Source organism: Ruditapes philippinarum, unplaced genomic scaffold (assembly GCF_026571515.1).
Source record: "Ruditapes philippinarum isolate M1 unplaced genomic scaffold, ASM2657151v2 ctg3529_1_1_1_1, whole genome shotgun sequence".
In the NCBI taxonomy this organism is placed as follows: Eukaryota; Metazoa; Mollusca; class Bivalvia; order Venerida; family Veneridae; genus Ruditapes; species Ruditapes philippinarum.
This window is the reverse complement of record NW_026858142.1, coordinates 33872-56589: the sequence shown is the minus strand read 5'-3', so window position 1 is coordinate 56589 and position 22718 is coordinate 33872. Positions and strand designations below refer to the sequence as shown.

At 30.6% G+C, this 22718-nt stretch overlaps 2 protein-coding genes across 2 annotated transcripts; both read left to right on the top strand.

The window, feature by feature from the left end:
* The first annotated feature begins 4 nt into the window (after positions 1 to 4).
* Positions 5 to 16408, top strand: LOC132752268 (uncharacterized). The gene is made up of 11 exons (XM_060742587.1): positions 5 to 1353; positions 1709 to 1880; positions 2313 to 2502; positions 2825 to 3130; positions 8578 to 8660; positions 10761 to 10944; positions 11570 to 11755; positions 12138 to 12386; positions 13714 to 13809; positions 14146 to 14244; positions 16202 to 16408. The coding sequence occupies exons 1-11, from the start codon at positions 1244 to 1246 to the stop codon at positions 16384 to 16386; spliced, it is 1860 nt and encodes a 619-aa protein (XP_060598570.1). The 5' UTR covers positions 5 to 1243; the 3' UTR covers positions 16387 to 16408.
* A 584-nt stretch (positions 16409 to 16992) lies between these two features.
* Positions 16993 to 19089, top strand: LOC132752272 (uncharacterized). Its single transcript, XM_060742591.1, has 3 exons — positions 16993 to 17247; positions 18009 to 18180; positions 18413 to 19089. Exons 2-3 carry the CDS (start codon positions 18054 to 18056, stop codon positions 18706 to 18708), a joined length of 423 nt encoding a protein of 140 aa, XP_060598574.1. The 5' UTR covers positions 16993 to 17247; positions 18009 to 18053; the 3' UTR covers positions 18709 to 19089.
* The last annotated feature ends 3629 nt before the right edge of the window (positions 19090 to 22718 follow it).

Genomic DNA, 22718 nt, shown 5'->3' with positions numbered 1-22718 from the left:
TCGGTAAGAAAACTCATTATTAGAAAAAGTATTTATAAGTAATTATCCATTGTGCACATTTATAAAATACATGTATTCACTTTACATGTGTAACATTAAGTTTGTCTTTTAAGGAAAAGATATATACAAAACTATTCAATTTGCTAAGCACAAAAAGTTTTAGCTGGAATTTATTCGACAATTATTTGACAACCGTCGCATTAATTTTAAATATATATACATATTGTTTAATCAATTTGATTGTAAAAACAATTAAACTGTTTACATATAATGCCCCAGTTATATGTAAGACATAGGAATAACTTGTAATAACTAGAATATTTGTACGGCAACCTGTTTCCCAAACTTCCAACCTCATGTATGTTTACTAGTAAACACTCAGTAGCATGTGCTTGGCAATGCCTTCTTATGATTCTTATGAGGTCCTAGCGGAGACCATGGTCTATCTTGAATCGACATGGCATACAGCTCATGGATGCTGATAGGTTGTACCTGGTGTTCAAATATCCTTACCTGTGGCTTATTCAACATGTGCTAAATTGGAATTGGGGTCCAGTGGTCTGACTTGTCAGTAACAATGCTCGATTCCTGCCCTTAAAAGTAGTCGTAACACCGGGTCCTATGGGCGCAGGTTGTTATAACTAGAAGATGACAATTATTGAAGTATTCGGTTAATTTGAATTAAGGTTATTTACGTAATGTCACAATAAACAAGGAACAAACGGCAAAAATTATGAAATTAACTAGTTAAATACTTTTACTATAATATTTTTTATAAATATTAATATTTATTGATTTTTTAAAAGGCATAGGCTTGTACGTATGCCAATGTGACGGCAAGTTTAGTAGGCCATAATGATCTGTTAACACATTTCTTGTTGTTAAGTATAATATGATGTAAGACATGACACTAGATTATTTCCGTTTCATTTCTCATGAAATTTAAAAATCTGAATACACTATTACACAATCAGTAATGTTCTTCAAATATTGTTATTGTGATATTTCAATTATAGCTAACAGCCGGGTTCTTTATACGTTATTAGCCGCGTCTGATCCAAATGGTTTTGTCGGAAGAACTGCTGTTCGTAATTTGTTTTTTACATAATGAATTTTGTTTCCTGTTCGGAGAAATATTTTTTTTCTTTCGTGCTTATAAACTTTAGGTAAAATTAAATTGCATAATTCCAAGAGAAAAAAACGACATATAAGGGTAACTGGTGGCTTGGAGACAAAAAAGGGTATGCATCCATGGCAAGTGAATATTGAACGATGGAAACGAGGATGGCATCATTGGTGTGGTGGTACAATTATCAATAACGAGTGGATATTGAGTGCTGCACATTGTTTTGAGTATTTCTTTTATGCAAACATAAATAATAATTATTCATTTTATTTCATCTTTTTATATTTGAGAACTTTATCGCAATAACACTATCAGATGATATTCAATATTGGTTATCAAACTTTATTCACTTTAAATAAAAGTCTTGTTTTTTTATTTATTTTTCAAAAATCATTTGAATGCATACCTTTGACAGAGATATTGACCAAGTTTTGGTGAGGATTATTTAAACAAATGCCAATATTTTCATATTATTACATAAACATAAGAATGAATATGTATAAAACGTAATACTTTACATATCAAAAGAAAGAGCAGTAAGCGCTTTAAGTAAATAAGTTACGTTTACTGTTTTGATTTTAGTGATTTTGTAAGGAGATACGATGATTCGAGAGCTAAATTAAATATAACGGACTTAAGGGTTACTGTTGGAAACCATGATCTAAAAAAACATGATGAATATGAAAAGATGTTTAACGTTGAATATATTGTGAAACACTGGAATTACAGTGGTATGTATTTGTATGGTATCAATTAAACATTTATATAAGCTTGTTCTAGCAAATGTGTTTTTCTTTTAAGCATGTTAAAGAATTTGTCATAGTACACTGATATTACAGTGGCCTGTAGTTGTGTATTTATTGTTACAATATGTATAGTAAGTTAAGAGCATAACGGATATTTATATTGATATACACAGTTAATCAATCTTCATCTATGAACATGCAATTATGTTTTCACTGCAAGACAGTTTATTTTATTAGTTTGATTGGTAAACTGTTATGCAATAACGCACTAAATTCCTTCAAGGGTGGTTAATTTATTGAAACAATTTTATATTATAGACAGGGGTAGTTGTCCTCTAATATTATTTTCATTTTCTTATCGCACATTTGTGGATAATCTTCAAATCAGCTTTATATCCATTTACACATACTTAAATCTTTGCTTAAATTGTTGATCAAAGTTCGGAGAATTCATTACAGATTTCCAAAGAAGCTACACTAACAACGATATAGCATTGCTCAAAGTAAAATCAACCAGTGGCATTACATTCAATGACTATATACAGCCAGCGTGTTTGCCAGAAGATTTGACTCTGCTTCTATCTGAAATAAAATGCCAAGTGTCCGGCTGGGGGAAAGACAATTTCCATGGTATTAATTTATTAATTCTTCTTGTTACTGTTATGAAAAGAATTATGTTGTTAGGGATATCATTCATTATTGTATCCTTAAGTTCAGCAAATTGGCTACAAATATAAATACATTATGTGTGAAAATATCAAAAATATTGTATATGTACTGACTCAAACCGAGTTTGCAATTTTCATGTAATTTTGTTGTGATTAATGCTTCCGAGGGCTCTTTTTTCAGATTTTTTATGAGTAAAATAAGAAACTTGAATCAGTTGTTTTGTAAACAAGAATTACAAAAATAGGAATTTTAACTTGAACATTTAAATTTATTTTTGTCACAGGTGAAATATCATACAAATTAAAGGCAGTGGAGGTACCGATCATTCCAGGTGACGTTTGTCAAAGTAACTACAACAAATATTCCATTGATTTTGAAAATGTGATATGTGCCGGTGATACCACAGCTGATACATGCCAGGGGGACTCTGGAGGACCTCTCATTTGTAATATCAACGGTCTTAGTACGGTAATTGGCATAACTTCCTGGGGTGAGGGCTGTAGTCAAAATGATTCCCCTGGTGTTTACACGAAGGTTTCGGCGTATATAAAATGGATACATGAACAGATTTCCAACCACAGATTAGAAGGTATTGTTGATTACCTTTAAAAGAAATTGTCTTACGTAACATACTGAAATAGTAAGTGGTTGTCTAGAAGGACCTGTATACGTATGTTATGTAATATACACCGGGTAAATATTGTTTTGTATGGATAAATGGATTGGCGCCGGTGTAACCACTTATGTTTAAGTTTGCGTACCTCCTCATACATTTCTTTAGCCAATAGAAATTTGACTTTGGCACTGTGCACAATTGTTTAGCATAATGATCTCGACCTGTACACGTATGGATGGTGGTAATTCTATCAATCATTTTACAGATGTATGCCCTTTTCCGATTTAGAATTTACGTTAAAGTTTGCGTACCACCTCAAATATTATATATAATAATAATTTCTTTGAAATCTAGATTTAAATCATTGAATCATTGTACAATTGTTCACGATAATGCCCCTAATATGTAAAATGAAGGAGGCCACTGCATCAAGTTTTCCGGCAGAATAATTCCCCTTTTTCAACTAAAAATCTACAACAACTACTAACTTTTTACTGTCCGGCGATTTGGTAGCTACGCAACCTCATCGTGTTGTTTTCTGTGACACAGATTGAGAAAATGTTATAATGCAGAAACATGTGTTATTTAAAAAAAGTTTTATCACAATGAAAATATTTTATAATAGTACAAGTATGCTATTGTACGAGTCAGTATGTTTATAACAGCTGATGGGTCCAATCTAAGAGAGGAAACTCTTCAATGTTCGTCTACAGTTATTGATTTTAGGAGAGAATCAGTCAGGGTTTTTTTTTCTCCCTTGTTTATTTCATGATACTCATCAAGATTTATTTTAAGTTCTATGTGACCTTTTAAGTTGTTTAAATCAGTAAGTAAATGTTTTGTCTTGTGCACAATTGTTTACCTTTTTTGTTAGTAACTAGAAATATTAAAGTGATAATACAAATTTCTGTCAAATTTTATATGATTAACATTAAATTTGTGTACCGATTGTGATTAGCAATATAAATCAGTAACAAGTTTGTCGTCAGATTTTGTACAATCAATACATGGTCCATTATAGACAACAGAAATTACATATAACAAGTTAAAATTTGCAGAACTAGCTCCTATTTTGTTGGTAACAGGGTAGAAATTTGGTGATTTAACAGTAAATTCTGCTACATTGTACACACTTTTATTATATATCAACCTTCGAATAATTTTCCTTTGTGAAAATTATTATTGTTATCTGAAGTATGGATCTTTTTTTTTTAATTTATTTTATGCATTATTTGGGGCTCTTCTAAAGTAAATATATGTAGGTTTATTTATCACATGTAGAAACATAAAAGATTGTCAGTATCACTACAGTAAACAACATAAATCTAAAGAAAATTACATTATATTTTATATCATTTATTACTTAGATATATTAATAAATTATCTTTCATTACTAAGCTTTATAAATAAACTATATTATATTACTCAGGTCTATGTATAGACAATAATATAATGCTCAAGGGGGAGGAACATGTACAAGATTTTCAAACATGGCACTTGTCATTGACTTCTATTGACTGTCAATTCTGTTTTGATTTTTTTCGTATCTTATGGCGTTCTTATGTTAAAGTTGCAACGCCCTTAATGCACATATTGACTAGAGTGGAAAAAGGAAAATTGGCACTGAGCAATAGAAATCGCATTTTTTAATCTCTAAATACGACTCACTAAGTAACCTTGAATATATCATTTTGCTTTAATTAACCACGTTATTCTGTTAAAAGTTGCAATTCTTTATAGCGTCCTGTCATCAACGGTTAAGACAAATCGGAAACGACAATATAACAAATTATGAGAAAAATTAATGGCTACATACATTTCCACAAAAGTATGAGTGCTAAAACTGAAAGTTCAAATTTTTTCCAACATTCAGGAAAGATAAGTTTGTCCAAACTCATTGAACCACGACCAAAATCAAACTTAAACTGCTTATTCCTAAGATGAATCTATATTATTTTCAAAGTGAAACGGACATAACTCTGCCAAAAAAATCATCGAACCATGACCAAAACCCAACTTGACCTGCCCATTCCTTTGACATATCCATATGTCAAATTTGAGTTGAATATGTAACACTGTTGGGTAGATAATGAACAGAAACTGTAAATTTCATATTATTTTCAAAGTGAAAGGGGCATTTCTCTGCCAAAAATTATTAAACCATGACCAAATTCGAACTTGGCCTGGGCATTCCAAAAACAAATCCATATGTCAAATTTGAGTAGAATGTGTTGTATCATTGGGGAGATAATAAACAGAAACTGAAAATTCCATATAATTTTCAAAGTGAAAGGGGAATAACTCTGCCAAAACTTTCAACCACGACCAAATTTAAACTTGACCTGCGCGTTCCTTTGACGTATCCATATGTCAAGTTTGAGTTGAATGTGTTGTACTGTTAGGGAGATAATGAACGGAAACTGAACATTTCATATTATTTTCAAAGTAAAAGGGGCATAACTCTGCCAAAAATCATCGAACTATTACCAAATTCGAACTTGACCTGTATTTTTTTCATGACATATCCATATGTCAAGTTTGAGTTGAATGTGTTGTACAATTGGGGTGATAATGAACGGAAACTGGAAATTTCATATTATTTTCAAAGTAAAAGGGGCATAACTCATAACTCTGCCAAAAATCATCAAACCATGACCAAATTCGAATTTGACCTGTATTTTCTCATGACATATCCATATATGAAATTTGAGTTGAATGTGTGCAACCGTTACTAAGAAAATGAACGGAAACTGATGATGACGGAATGACAGAATGACGGAAGGACGTAATAACGGAACGGGGTAACACTATATGACCCGGCCATTACATGGCGGGGCAAAAAAATGTAAAACACTTTTAAGTCTGTTTGATATACTACCTGAGGCTTATTTATAAAGTAATTGGTCTCCAGTTTTTTTAATGCTTAGGTTTATTAGTCGACTACCGGTTTACCAGAGGGGACTTAAGGTTTACCCTCCGTTTGTCTGTCAGTCCGTCTGTTCATCCGTCTGTCAGTTCGTCAGTATGTCCACAAAACTGGATCCCGCGATAACGCAAAAACTACTGAAAATATATTTATGAAACTTGATATATGGATAGATGGCAGTATGGAAATTATGCACCCCTTTATTTTTGTTCCTATGTTTAAAATTGTGGTTGCTATGGCAACAAATATACTGAAAATATGGCAAATTTTATACATAAACTGGATCATCCAGTAGGAAGGCAAAACATACTGGAAATATTTTATGAAACTTGAAATATGGGTAGATGGCAGTCTGGAAATCATGTACATCATTTTCTTTTCTTCCTATGTTTAAAATTCTGGTTGCTATGACAACAAATAGACTGAAAATATGGCAAAGTTAACACATAAACTGGATCTAGTGATAATGCAAAAACTACTAAAAATATTTTTTTGAAACTAAAAATATGGGTAGATGGTAGTATGGTGATTATGCATGTCTTTTTCTTTCTTTTCACCTATTTTGAAAAAAATGGTTGCCATGGCAACAAATAGGTTTAAAACGTGGCAAATATAACAATCATGGTGATTTGTCAAAAAAGCTCAAATTTGTTTTGAAACTTAAAATATTGATAGATGGTAGTTTGAAATTATACACATCATTTTAATCTAGACTTTAAGGAGTATATTAAGAGCTGTCATGCTTAACAAACGACGGTTACCTCGTCAAGATTTCTGATTCTAGTTTTAAGGCTTTTTTACTAGATATTCTTTATTTCTTAAGGTATTTATTTTAAACTTCTAACATAAGTTTCTGGTCATCAACCACATTGCATATGTGACAAAGTCTAGCACAAACATTATCATAATTGCCTCCCTTGAACTAACATGAAAAAAATATTGTTTTCTTAATAACTTCTTAATTTCTTAATGTATCTTCTTCAAACTTCTTATTATCACTCAAATCATTTGTGTAAAGGTCCATTACTCTAGAAAGACTATTTCCAGAATTATATCCCCCTTAAACTTAGATTTTGTTCGATTTCGAGAAATTAGTATAATTTACTCCAATTTCTTCATTACTTATAGGATTTACTTCAAACTCCAACATCATAATACATTGTAATATGACAAGGTTTATAAATATGGCATCCTTATTTCCAGAATTATCTCCTCCCTCCTTAAACTTTGAGGTTTTTCTTATTCAGTCTTTTAACTTTCTTATACTTTAAATCCAAAATAAACATTAATTATGAACAGCTTTATTACTTATTGTTCTTTGTGACATTCACATCATGAATGACATCTTGGATCTTTTTTTCAAGAGTTATCTCCTCTTTAAAAATTTTGCTTTTAAAAATGTTATTTTTGGTAACAGGCCTTGATGAAAATAACTTAAGAGTGTTCTTTAGTCTGTCTGTTCATAAAAACTGTTTCCTGTGATCACTTTTAACGATTTTTTTTTCAAATTTAGAAAAATTGAAATATAAGTGAATGGCAATGGCCAATAGCCCTTCAGAATGTTGCTGGGGTTCTAACTGGTTGGGGACTTATGGATTGTTTTCAATACTATGATAATTGCTTTTTTTTGAGATGCATTTAATTGTCCCTCATTTTTGATTTCTAGAAATTGAAGTATACTTTGATGCATAATTAATATCTTTTACCACAAATTGTCCATTTTTATTAGACTTCATCATGTTAAAGGAGACCTTCAAGCTGAGCCAATTCATTATCAGACAACATATTTATATCATAATTTCTCAAATCAATATCAAAATTACTATCATTTAAAGTTACATTTCTGTAGAATTTTCATAATGAGCACTAGTTTCTGTAAGTATATCCTTTTGATAATAAATTAAAGTGCCATCATCAAGTTCCAGAAAAGGTATTGACTAAGCTAAACAATGCGTTTTTCTTTCTTTCTAAATCAAAAAAAAATAATCAATAGGTTTTCTCAAGATTCAATTCAATCCATTGTCACTTTGACCTAATCGAAGCGCCCTTTATTATATTGTTTATTCATTCAGTCAACTCTTTTTGTTAATGTAGAAGTTTTTTTATTATCATTTGTCAAGTTTTTTTTCCCTAGAAAATTAATTTCTTCAAATAACATTTTTTTCGCGTGTAGTTCTTTCTTTAGTTTTAAACGAGCTATAAGAAATTGAATTTTCCCAAATTTTTATTAAAAGTGTGATAAAATGTTCATACCTAATACCAAAGTCTATAAGTTCTGAAACTTTGTTTGAATACCGTTTGTTTCAGGTCGTTGACTACCAACCACTTGTCTCTCACCGTGAGTTAGAATCCTGTCATTGACTTTCGGTTCTTTCTAAAGGGGAAGCTATCCGACTAGATTACAAAGCTACGGTGGTTTTACACAAGTGACCGTTCGCGGTTGCACCTTTGTTTTTTCTCTGTAAACTGCAAGACCTTGTTCTCTTTGTTTCAGTAACTTCAGGATGCAAACTTTCTGCAGACAGACGATACATGTTTTTCAACATGGATGGAGTAGAACAAATGCCGGGAGATCATGTATGTATATTTAATTTATTAAAAGTGATAATGTTTTATTACTTCAATAAACATCATCAAACATTGATTATTGTATCATTGGAAGATTGGAAAATACAATGATTTGTTCGTATGTTACCATTTTTCTGTTTGACAACGTTTGTTAGCGTACCATTTTAATATGTTGTTCTACTTCTGAAGATTCTTGGTGATGTACGTAAGGATTAAACAATTATATCAATTTATAACAGTTACACTGAAATAATTATATTCTTCCCACAGTTTCAACATGAGTAGAGACGTTGGTTTTGCTTAAATCTGTCGGTACCCCAAGACCTGGTCCTAAAAATATTCTTGTTATTTTATCATGAAACCTAAAATCGAAATGCAAAGCAATATGAAATTACAAAAAAAAACATAATTATGTAAGGTGTGTTCTTTAACTACAAATCAAAATTCGAAAAAAAAAACACCTGATTTTGCGCTAATTTGTATGGTAGTTTTACGAAAATTTAACAGGGAAATACTTTAATCACAAAGTTGAGAGTATGTATTTCTCTTTAATATTTTGATACACATTGGTAATATCGTTCCATTGGATTAAAATACGACACATGTGCATACATGTGATTTTATGGAAACTGGAATAACTTTATTAAAATTCATGCATAAAATGTATCCAATTGACAGTATAGATAAATATCATCACAAGTATATCCCTATTTCCGGAAAATTTGCGGATATAGAAACAAAAATATAAGAAATTGACATTTCATAAAACTTGCAATATAGATAAATGACACATGAAAATTATGCTTTTTTATTTTTACAGCTTTGTCTGTGGTAGGCCGTCTTAATAACATTTGAGTTGATTATAATCAACTGATATTTTATGCGTTCAGTGCATACGCATATTTTATTACTCGGGAAAACATTTTCTTTGTATTGTAATTGCACAGAATTGACACACCAAATGCCCAATTATGTCAGTCTTACGAATACATGTTTAACTCGAAACAAAAAGCATAATATCGCGATTCAAAGTGTGACAGAATACCAATACACAAATTAGGAGCAAACTATTACATTAACGTATAAGATACTGTTGCCAAAAAAGTATTATTCTAACACACTTAAAAAGGACATGACTTCTTATCAGGAGATGCGCCATTTTACCCGATCAGGTGATACTATCATTAAATTAACAGGTACTTACACCATGATAAGATTTACCTATATCTGATTAGGAAACACAATCACGTTATTAGGAGACATTGTCACGTTATAAGGAGATACTGTCACGTTTTTAGGAGATACTGTCACGTTTATAGGAGATACTGTCACGTTAAGGGACAAAATCTGCAAAAATGCATAATAATAACTTAAGGGATATAAATAAGTCGTAATCAGATTATAGTATACTTTATCCGGATGATAGCTATTACCTAATAAGATAATAGTTTCATATTTTATGTTTTATGTATTTTATCTTAATAAGTGGGCACTATCTTTTTATTTAGATTTAGTCACAATCATTTGTGATATTAAACTGACCTTAGAAAGCTTTTTTTTTCGTTTTGGGCAGTCCGCGGTTTAACGCATTTGTTTAGCGCTATATTGTTCATAACGTCTTATCTTTAAATAATAACGTATTTTGGTTTCACGTTTCTTCGGGTTGTAACTCCTTTTGCACTCTATTTATTCAAAGAGATTCATACACGAGAAGGGCAGGAAGGTAATAACCGGCCCGCAAAAGGAATAATAGCCACAATGGCTGAAGCATGAGATTAACGTCCTAAATATAGGACAACAATAACAAATGTAAAGGTACAGTTAGATGGAACCAAAACAGAATGAAAGGTGAAATCAAAATGAAAGGGGCGTGAACCATAGGGCAAACGTAACTCGACATACACGTGACACAAATAATGTAATTATGTACATTCTGAAATATAATACAGATAAATGAAACATCTGAGGAATCTGAGAACAACATAACACCAAAGCTGAATTGGTGTAGAAGAATTGTTGAAAAGCATATATACGTTTGAGACTTTAGGTGTCGAGAATAGTTTCTTTCATATTAACCTTCAAACAATAGTTTTTTTCGTATTTCGACAGATTGCTGTTGGGGACACTTTGACGGTGAAATGTAGATTCATTGACATGTACTCATATATGACATATGAATATTATTACGATGACTACGGTAATTACAATGATACTGATATCGCTGCTGATGTTATAACAATTTCATGCAAGTATGATAACAAAATGACGAAAATACATAAAGAATGTCCTGAAGGTATGTCTTAACTGAAAATATGTTTATTTAGACATGTAAGTGAGTCAGAAAAGTTTTAAGGTATTAAATTTTGATGTTCTTTCTTAACATAATGCAGCATGAAATTGTATCTACAATAATAAAATAAGTTTGCATGATTTTTGATTACCTGAACATGGATGACTAAAATAGGAAATCATTGCATAACGTTATTCACTAGCAGGCCTCACAGTAAATCCATTACCATTGCTTGCTTATCAGTGTGATAGCTTCCGAATCTATGTAAATTTATTTGTAATGGTTAATTGTGAATACGAAGATAATTTATTTAGCCATAATGGTGAGTTGTTTCCACCATAAACAATGTTGCACATTGTGTGTGTGTGTGTGTGTGTGTGTGTGTGTGCGTGCGTGCGTGCGTGTGTGTGTGTGTGTGTGTGTGTGTGTGTGCGTGTGTGTGTTTGTGTGTGTGTGTGTGTATGTGTGTGTGTGCGCGCGCGTGCGTTGGTGCGTGCGCGAGTGTGTATTTTTCTTTTCTTTTCATTTTGGTTGTTATTTTTGTTATTGTTTGCTTTTTTCATGTATATTTCCAAACGACATTATTTAAAAAAAAGGTATTATTAGAATGATTTGTTTTGTATTTTAGCGCCAAAATATGACGGATGTTTGAAGATTGATAACGGAAATGTAACTATATCAAACAACTTCTACGTTGTGTCCTGTGATAAGGGATTTTCATTAGATATTTTTGAGCCAGAAGAAAAAAGGAGCAATTGTATAAACGGCGAATTAAAAAGTGTAATTGGAGGTCAGGAACCTAAATGTATTCCAGGTACATTTGATATGTATTATTGTGGGAGGTCATCTTATCAATCTTTTTTTTTCTTATAAAGATTTTGACTATATTTCAAGAACCATAGAAAGGAGATTATCAATCTGTTTACAATTTTAAGAAACAATTACATTCTGTGGATGTGATAATAGCAAAAGTTCAAATTGAGGTTTTAAGTTATGTTTATATTCAAATAAATAATGTCGGTATACATAATAATTTTCTGCTCGATGATTTTAACATATTTGATATTTTTGTTTGTTGTACAGGCACCACATTAAACGAAGTATCATGTCAAATGTTAAAGCTTTATCGTAAAATCATTTTGACTCTAGTAGAAATAAGATCATTAAATAATGGTTTCATCACATCGTTTTTGCAGATCGTTGTAAAATACCGTATGACTTTGATACATTTCTGTCAATAACTGACAGATTTCATGTCTATATCTCTGGAGGTTCTGTTGTTGAGCTGGGGGACTTTGTTTACTTCAACTGTTCAAAGCCAGGAGATGATATACACGAACCTGTGAATAGAAGATTCAAGTGTATAAACGGCCAGTGGATTGAGGATGAAAGAAATAAATTATGGAAGTTGGGAAACTACGGGAATTTTCCAAAATGTAGAAAAAGTAAACATTTTCTCGATTTAAACACTTATTTTTACTTAACATATCTAAGGGCATTTTTTTGCACATCTATCTAACAATTTTGCATTTTGTGTTTGGCAAACATTTATCAATCTTGATATTGTGGAATAATGCATGGTTCGAGTTCTCAAGATATTTTGATATCGTTATACATTCTAGCATGCTTGTCGAAAATATGTTTAACTACATTCAATAGTTTTCATTACGTCATTTTGTTAACTGACGTCACATCTTACATGGTATGACTTGTAAAGATCCATGATTTAATTAAATGCATATATCGTATAATTGCATACTCAACAGTCCTGTACATATATCACTTGGGTGCACTGTGAAGCGAAACGACACGTAGATATAAAGGTTTACTGATACCAAGCTTCAAGAGGAATAAACATCACACAACTGCCAATGTTGATCTCTAAATATTATATAGACTATTCGTAGATAAGTTAATAAATCAACATGAACAAAACGTTATGCTGAAAAGTAGTACATAATTACTGTATCACAAATGCTATTTTACACAAAGGTGTATCCGGGTTTTTTTTCCTATTACCCTCGGCTTTAATTTAAAGCACACGTTTTGCTTACAGTAATCCTTTATAACCACATATCAGCTAAGGTTTCGTTTAAAACCGCATTAGCGACTCGGGATTAATGCAGTAGTATGTCATAATTGTTTAAGATATATTTGTTCTTAACCAGAAATATTACTTGGTTTCGACTTTAAAATACTAATCAATAATACTAATGTTACTAACACGTTTTATTCGTTTAGCCAATATTATGACAAATGATTATTCTCTTGTACAATGGTTTAAGACATTTAACTTTCCATGATTTAAATATCACACTTGATAATCGTAATGAAAATAATCAAACTACTAGGGGCGTGGACAGTAACTTTCACCTTCCATTACCGTCCATGAACAGGCTAAATCAAACCGAGCATGTACTGTTATTAATTGTATCTTGTTGGCCTTTCTTTAAGGATGCTTTATTTCTCTATATGGCATAGTTTAAAAATATCTTAATAACTATATGCACAGCTTGTCTAACTGACAAGTTTACAAGCTTTTTTATGTCACCTGCAAGCAATATGACCCCGTCAATTTAAGGGTAAAAAGGTTAAAAATGAAGGGCATTCTTTAAAATATATAAGAACACGCTTCTATATTTGGTCAGGAAATATAAATAACGGATCAAAATAACAAAACATACACATATATTTAACAATATTTGCTGCTTATAAAGGCAGCTGTTTTAATCTAATGTAATGTTTTATTAAAACGTACTTTGATGTATTAAGCAATATGTGAACCGGTGTGTCAAAATGGAGGTGTTTGCTGGAGGGATGATCGATGTAATTGCAAGCATTTAACATATGGAAAACGTTGTGAAAACGGTAATTATAACTTTATTGTAAAACGAATATTTAGATCTTGACGTACACTGTATCAGGTATTGCGTATGATATTACTTAATTGACCTTAAGATTAAGATACCACTTTGATACTGAAATGCTTAAAAGAACTGTTTTGTAACACAAATAAAGGGTTTTTCATAATGCTAGCATGTCATGTAAACGATACTCCTGTAGTTTCGATTGAAAAAAAATAGTTATGTTTCATAATTGTTTTATCTCGAAACAATCGATATTTTGATTCACTTGTAACTCTTATTTTGTAAACCATATTCACAAGAATTATGTTTTGTCATGTATTATAAAATATACTCGTAGTTATATGTGACGATAAATGCTATGCTAATAATGGCGAATGCGTTGGTCCTGGAAAATGCAAATGCCCAGAGGGGAAATTTGGAAATAACTGTGGACTTAGTAAGTACATATAACGAGAATGTAGTAACAGCTAAATTCTATTATAGAATATAGTGAAAGATGATTTACGAAAGTGTAATAGTATCGAATGAGAGAGGAGTTATAATGCTGATCAAAAGGCGTGAAACGCGAAAAAATGCTTAGTGTGTGAAGGAATCGCAAAATAACACGAATAAACGCATTATAACGGGAAACAACATGGGTAATAACGCTAAAAAATGCATTATATCAGAAAGGCATAGTTACACGAAACAAAAGGCGTTATAATGTTAATTTGATACCATATCAATGCTTATCAACTGACCTCATAACATAAGAAAGGAAGAACAATTTAATCTTAATTACTTGCTCAAGATACATGTATATAAGCCTGACATTTTAAATTATATACGGGTACGTCATATTGTCTGAATTTATATATCTTATTAGGAAATACTTACCCAGTTAGAAGTTAAGTATCATCTACTTATAAGATATTTCAATCTGACTTGAATAGTCCATACGTTTAAGCATTTATGTAATACAATATTGCATTAACTGTGGCATTATAATTAAATAATAAACTCTAAACTTAACTATGACCTTTTAGTAATATTTAGTTAATAAATAATTACATGTTTGTATTACTTTATAATATGATAGTATCTTCTAATTAGTAATTACGTGATTTTGTCTACGGCTAAGGCTACAGGTTAGTCATATCAGTGTGAACGTTAAAATCTTAAATATGTGATAGTTACGCCTAAAAAAGTGACAGAGTTTAAGTAAAGTCATAATAAGGAGACATTACCTTCTTTCTAAGTTAAGGACTGTTCAAATTTGGTAATGTTTTAGCTAGGTTGGTGATTGTAACTCCTAATAAAAGACAAAAATCAGATTTGGACATATCCGTAGATACTTTTCGAGCAATTAATACAGATCAGTATTGTTCTTTCCTTTACTGTTACATTAATTTGTTTGAATTTTTGCAATTTATAATTTTTTTTTAGTTATGCGGTTTGGACGAATATCCGCCCCCAGGGACCCCCCCATTGACAAAAAAAAAAGGGCTCTTTTTAATTCCCAATCCAAACCCGAAAACTAGATAATTCTTGCAATTCTACAAAATTCCATTTCATTTTAAATTCTATACATTTCTAAAATTCTATTTTATAAAAGAGTTTCCATGGATATTTATGTCATTACATCCGTAACTATTTTGTTAAATCAGCGTATGAAATTACAAAACTGTATCCATAACGGCAAGAGTGCGTCATCCTAAGCACATCATTGTATAGCACACGACTTATCAGGCTACCCCATACCCCGCTTTATGAAATTTTGGATGATTTCCGGCCATTCTGACATCAAAAAAAATATATATTGGTTCACGTTATTCTAGTAACGTTTTGTTTGGCATTATTACGCCTCTTGGTTCGCTTAATAACGTACTTATTCGCTTTTTATAGCATTTTGTGTCAGGAAATAATGTTTTTCGATTCCCGTATTACGCCGTTTGCTTTTTTTTTCAGTGTAACGCTTTAATAAGCGTTATTATGCGCCTTATATGCGTCACTTCGACTGTTGATTCTTGTTATTACGCCTTTTGATTGGCATTATTACGCTGGTTCAACTTTTTTATTATATTAATTTGAAAGCTGTAGTTCGTTCGAATACATTATGAATGAATCTGTAAATATCCAATATTTTTTTATTGAAATTATTTTCGGCTAGGCTATCATGACATGCGATGTTTACATCTTCGTCCGCTTGTCTGATATTCATTTACCAGTGTATGATTTTGATGAGTTAGGAAAAATGTTTTGATAGTTGAAAAGTGTGATACCTTTAATATGCACTTTAGAATACGAATAAATTGAAAACAAACTATTTAGATATGATAAATGTATAAAGAATTATATTTTTCTCTTTGGATTGAAATCGATATCTGAAATATTTATTTATAACATTAACATAGGTGCCTGTAGACTTCCTGACATTGAAAATATGGCAAAGTTAAACATCCGAAGAACCTATTATGGTACTGGCGAAACAGTTCGCGATTTCACGTGTAGTCTTGGATATTTTTTATCATCCGATGAGGGAATGACATGCCAGAATAATGGAGAATGGTCCGATGTTATAACGTGTGTAAAAGGTTAAGTGCAAATATTTATATATGCTATATAAGATATATCTTATAAATAACAGATATTGTAAAAGAAAAAAAAACTTCAAAGAAAACTGCAAGTGTTTCATTCTTTTTTCTCGCTCATAACATATACATAAATGATATTTCAAAAAGAAATAACGCCAACTGCAGTTTATTTTCAACACTATTGTCTAAGATTGTTCATAGATGTGTATGAATTAAAAACTTCATTCATTACGCCGAAATGAAGTCATTCTAAACTCGCAGTTCATTACGTGCGAGGGGTTAATATGTGTAATATTTGTTTGGTAAGGGAATAAAAAAACTCGTTTCTGAGGTTGTTTTGGACTGTACAAAAGAATGAAAGATAAATTTGTCTTTTATCGGTTTATTTGCTGTATTTTGCACTGATAAATTCTTTGATTAGGGATGTAGTTGGATTTATAAACCAATGGTCAATGGCATTGAAATAACAATCGCGAACTCTGCCATAATAACACGTTAATAATTTTTTTTTATTTTACGATTTTAAATAACACTTATTGACCATATTGTGACAACATTTGTAACGTATTCAATGACGCTGTAGAATTTTTCAAAAACTCATTGTTTCTTAAAAGAATGTTATATTTCATTTAAAGTTAATAACCAAATTTGTTTGGCTTCGAGATAATCATGAATTTCCATTTTTAATAGGGATATATTATCTAATCAGAGCGAAAACTGGAACACGTACCGGTGCCGGTACAGATGCTAATGTATACATCATTTTGTTCGGATCTGGAGGAAGTACAAGAAGAATAGACTTTCGGGGGAAATTTGAATCTGGCGATGTCGATGAGATAATAGAATTTGCCAAAGATATACGTCCCGTTGGTAGCATTTTATTCTTTTAATAAAACATATGTAGATGAAGTTCATATTTATAGTAACAATAGATTTATTTTCCGTTAAGATGTTGATGATTTTAATGATATGTTATACGAAACTCATTGTTTACCCTTGCTTACCTTACCGGAATATAAAATGTTCGTCCGTCCGTCTTTCTGTGAATTCCGTCTGTTCTACCGATTTCATCTGTATAACAGAACCTATTAGGCAGATTTTTTTTTATATTTTTTATAAAGCTACATGAATGTGTTATCATTTTAATAAGTAAACGATGCTCCTAAAATATATTTGTGAAATTGGTTTTGAAAATTGTATCTTATGGTCCTTGTTCCCACACCGCTGAGTCAGAAATCATGTTAAATAAGTAGTCTATTACTTGTGGAGAAAATGGTATTTGCTGCTTAGTTATTATTGAAAACCGGTAACGTGAACCATGCGCAGATGTATGACCAAACAAATGCTGTAAAATCCGGGTAAAAATCAGACGCAAAAATTAAACATCAGAATTGTGTGCTTTACTGTATCGTATTTCTGATTGATAGACTTTAATTTTCAAGACATTTACCAGTACATTATAGATAAAAATCACATCAATTATAAGGATATACATGGAATATCATTAAAATGGTTTTACCAAAGTGATTTAGATATTATTCCGAAGGGAATATCAATTCAATTGTTCGTAGCTTACATGTTTTGTAATTTCAACTGAACTCAACATATTTTTCGTATTTTGTTATAGATACACAAGGTACAGATCGGACATGATGGAGGAAGACGGCTTGATATGACATCTAGTTGGGACCTTCAATATGTCTCAATATATGTTGAAAATATGGAAGAATTTTATGTTTTTAGAAATAATCGGAAACAATGGTTGGAGAAAGACAATAATCTGACTTTGTATAGAGAAGGTAAAGGTTTATATACATTGATCTTGATAATGTAATGAATATTATGACATTCTGCAGTTACTTTGTTATCTATTCTTTTTAATGTCTTCAAATGTCTACCACACATCCGACACCATCAATTATGTCTGTATAAGTTTTCCTTTTAAAGTATCTATACTTTAAGAATAAGTTTGATAACGGGCAATGGGATATATTCAGTCTAATTGAGAAAAGAAAATGCATTTCATTTCAGGAAATAAAACATGCATCAGCTCGTTTGATAATGGACATGTGTGGTATCTTGGCTGGAGAGGTGTTCGTTATATATACTTTGGGCGTGATGGGAAAATGTCGCTACGAACATGTAAAATGTCATGTGTTAACTGGAAGGACGAGGCAACACAGAGGCAATGTGTATCAGTGTATTATAATCAACTTCATAAGGCATGCTCTGGTTTTACCTCTAATGATCGCCTCCTTCCTGTAGACCATAGAAAATGGCCTGGAAAAGTATATTTAAGAACATGTAAAAATAATGACACATTCTAAAGGAAACAAATAGATACATTCTTTAAAAAAATTAAAGGAATATGAACGGATATTTTGATGTCTGCCTTTAATATAAGTATTTTTACTTAAATAAAAAATTGTTACCATAAAAATGTATCTATTGAATTCAGTCGCATTACAGAAAAGTCATGTTTTATGTCAATATTTAGAGCTGAGAGTAAGTAAGTGCTAGAGAGCCGCCACTTTTATGATATTTTTTCATGAATTTGTAATTAGTGCACAACAATGATTTTTTTAAAAAAATGTGATTACAGGTAACGGCAGCCACGTCACAATTTACAATATAATTATTGTTTTGGTTTCATTTTGATTTTTTTATTGTGCCCAATTACAGTTCATTATCTTTATTTTTTATTTAAAATACTTGTCAATTAATTGTATACCACATATATAATCGTATCCTAACTAATTTTAAACAAAATATATAATTTCAGATCAATTAGGTTTGTATTGTTTTCCTAGTAAAACAGTATATTTCTTTTATCATACTAAAAAACATTACATTTCTTAAATCGAACTTTAAAACAGTATATTTATTTTATCATACTTTAAATAGAGGATCTTGAATGAGTGTTTATGTTGTATTGAATTTATTAAACGAGTCATCTGAAAACGATAAAAACGAGGCTCTGCCGAGTATTTATCGTTTTCAGATGACGAGTTTAATAAATTTAATACAACATAAACACGAAATTAAGATTCTATTTATAACATGACCAGAAAAAGCACCCTGATAAACGAAGAAAATAAATTGCTGTGCCTTTTTTCTATATAAGGAGAAATGGGTCGAAGTTGTTATACGGGTTCTGACCCTCATGCGCTAAAAAAAGTAGTACTAGTTATTTTTAAGGAAAAACTATTGTGCTTACTGACATATAATATCACATTTATTTCGTCAAATTTATAACATGTTTTTATAGCAATAACAAAATTTAACATCATTCATTTGTAAAAATATCACATTGTCACCATGTTACTCATGACGTCACTGTTCATGTGTGTAAAGTTTGATAACCGGCATCTTGCATATGAACTCGAATTTAATCACTATCGCTGTCTATGTATCGTGCACGTTTGTGGCCTGAATTTGGATTTAATTTGGAGTCATTTTGATGAACATGCACATGAAATGTTCCACCATGTATGGGAGCGCTGAAAATACTCTGAAACCCACCGGATACGTGAAGATTGGACCTTGAATCGGTGTTGACATATGCTGTGTTATGGTTTAACTGTGCAGAATTTGAACACGGATATGGAATGGGATTCGCTGGAGTGTTTTTTTTTTTCATTGGAATGAAGGATATCGGATATTTGTCTGTGCTGATTCTGATTTATGTGACTATAATTGTTGATGGATGCTATATTCTTATGACCGGATATTTGCATAATTTGGTTAGGAGGAATGTTACTGTCGTTCAATTTTTGAACAAGGTATTTTCGTGCACTGTGATTAGTAAGGCGTTTACTTGAATTTAAACCAGAATGCTGGACCATTCTCTTCATCATTGATCCTAGTTTGTTGATTCCGACTGGATTTCGTTTAAACCAGGTGTCACAGGGTGAAGGTAAGTGGATAGTTGTCAGACAGCGGTTCACTTTTTTTTGGCAAGTTACCCCTCCCATCTTTTTTAAGCTGTCGTTGTTTCATAGACAGTGTCTCTCGAACTTTAGCAAATCCAGGGCCCAAAGCAATGGTTTGTTCATAACCTTTTCGACGTAACTGCCGATCAAAACTAGATATCATTCCACGCAGGACTGAAGGCTCATACTCGTCTCCATTTTGCTTTCGGACACTGACTAAAAACCGGCAAAGTAATGAGGACAATTCATTTTCTGGAATTTCATAAATTTCACGATTTTCGTTTATCTCAGGTTCTTCAAAGAAAGATTTCAGAATTTTCATATCATTAACAGTTTTTATGAGAGTGTTTTTATTACTTTGCTCGTGGTTAAAGGCGTCAACATCAGAGTCAGAGACAATATTAAATCTGGACCTTGGCCGTGGAGTCTGTTCGGACAAAACGTTCATCTCGTCGTTAGGCACAATCGTCAATCTCTCCCTTTCAAGTTCAACATCAAAGTTACTGTCAACTAGCCTGACCATGTAGCTCGTGGTGAACCCGCGATAAACTATCTCAGTGACGATCCCAAGGCCGTGACCGTCGATTCGAACCTGATCGTTGACAGAAATGACATTCGACGCCATATTTGTTTATGTTTTTTGACAGCGCGTAGTGATAGTGATTCGGCTCATTAGCATATTTATTACACTTGTGTATTACTGACCAATTTAATACGTAAAATAATGAATGGGTTTACAACACTCCTGCACCGTGGGTCATGTTATAAAACAGTATATTTCTTTAATCATACTTTTAACAGTATATTTCTTTAATCATTCTTTAAAACGGTATAGTTCTTTAATCATACTTTAAAACAGAATATTTTGTTAATCATGCTTTAAAACAGAATATTTCTTTTATCATACTTTAAAACAGTATATTTTTTAATCATACTTTAAAACAGTATATTTCTTCCATCATACTTTTAACAATATATTTCTTTAATCATTCTTTAAAACGGTATATTTCTTTAATCATACTTTAAAACAGTATATTTCTGTAATCATACTTTAAAACAGAATATTTCGTTAATCATGCTTTAAAACAGAATATTTCTTTTATTATAGTTTAAAACAGAATATTTCTTTAATCATACTTTAAAACAGTATATTTCCTTAAATGGATCATACTTTAAAACAGAATATTTCTTTAAATAGATCATACTTTAAACGAAATATTTCTTTAATCATATTTTAAAACAGTATATTTCTTTAATCATACTTTAAAACAGAATATTTCTTAAATCATAATTTGAAACAATGTATTTCTTTAATCATACTTTAAAACAGTATATTTCTTTTATCATACTTTTAAACGGTATATTTCTTTCATCATACTTTAAAACAGTATATTTCTTTAATCATACTTTTAATCAGAATATTCCTTTAATCATACTTTCAAACAGATATTTCTTTGATCATACTTTAAAACAATGTATTTCTTTAATCATACTTTAAAACAGTATATTTCTTTAATCATACTTTAAAACAGTATATTTCTTTAATCATACTTTAAAGCAGTATATTTCCTTAAATAAATTATACTTTAAAACAGTATATTTCTTTCATCATTCTTTAAAACAGTATATTTCTTTAATCATACTTTAAAACAGTATATTTCTTTAATCATACTTTAAAGCAGTATATTTCTTTAATCATACTTTAAAACAGTATATTTCCTTAAATAAATTATACTTTTTAACAGTATATTTCTTTAATCATACTTTCAAACAGAATATTTCTTTAATCATACTTTAAAACAGAATATTTCTTTTATCATACTTTAAAACAGAATATTTCTTTGATCATACTTTAAAACAGTATATTTCTTTAATCATATTTTAAACAGTATATTATTTTAATCATACTTTAAAACAGTACATTTCTTTAATCATACTTTAAAACTGTATATTTCTTTGATCATACTTTAAAACAGTATATTTCCGTAAATAAATCATAGTTTAAAACAGTATATTTCTTAAATCATACTTTAAAACAGAATATTTCTTTAATCATACTTTAAAACAGAATGTTTATTTTATCATACTTTAAAACAATGTACTTTTTTAATCATACTTTAAAACAGTATATTTCTTTTATCATACTTTAAAACTGTATATTTCTTTAATCATACTTTAAAACAGTATATTTCTTTAATCATACTTTAAAACAGAATATTTCTTTAATCATACTTTAAAACAGAATATTTCTTTTATCATACTTTAAAACAATGTATTTCTTTAATCATACTTTAAAACAGTATATTTTTTAATCATACTTTAAAACAGTATATTTCTTTATTCATACTTTAAAACAGTATATTTCTTTAATCATACTTTAAAACAGTATATTTCTTTCATCATAC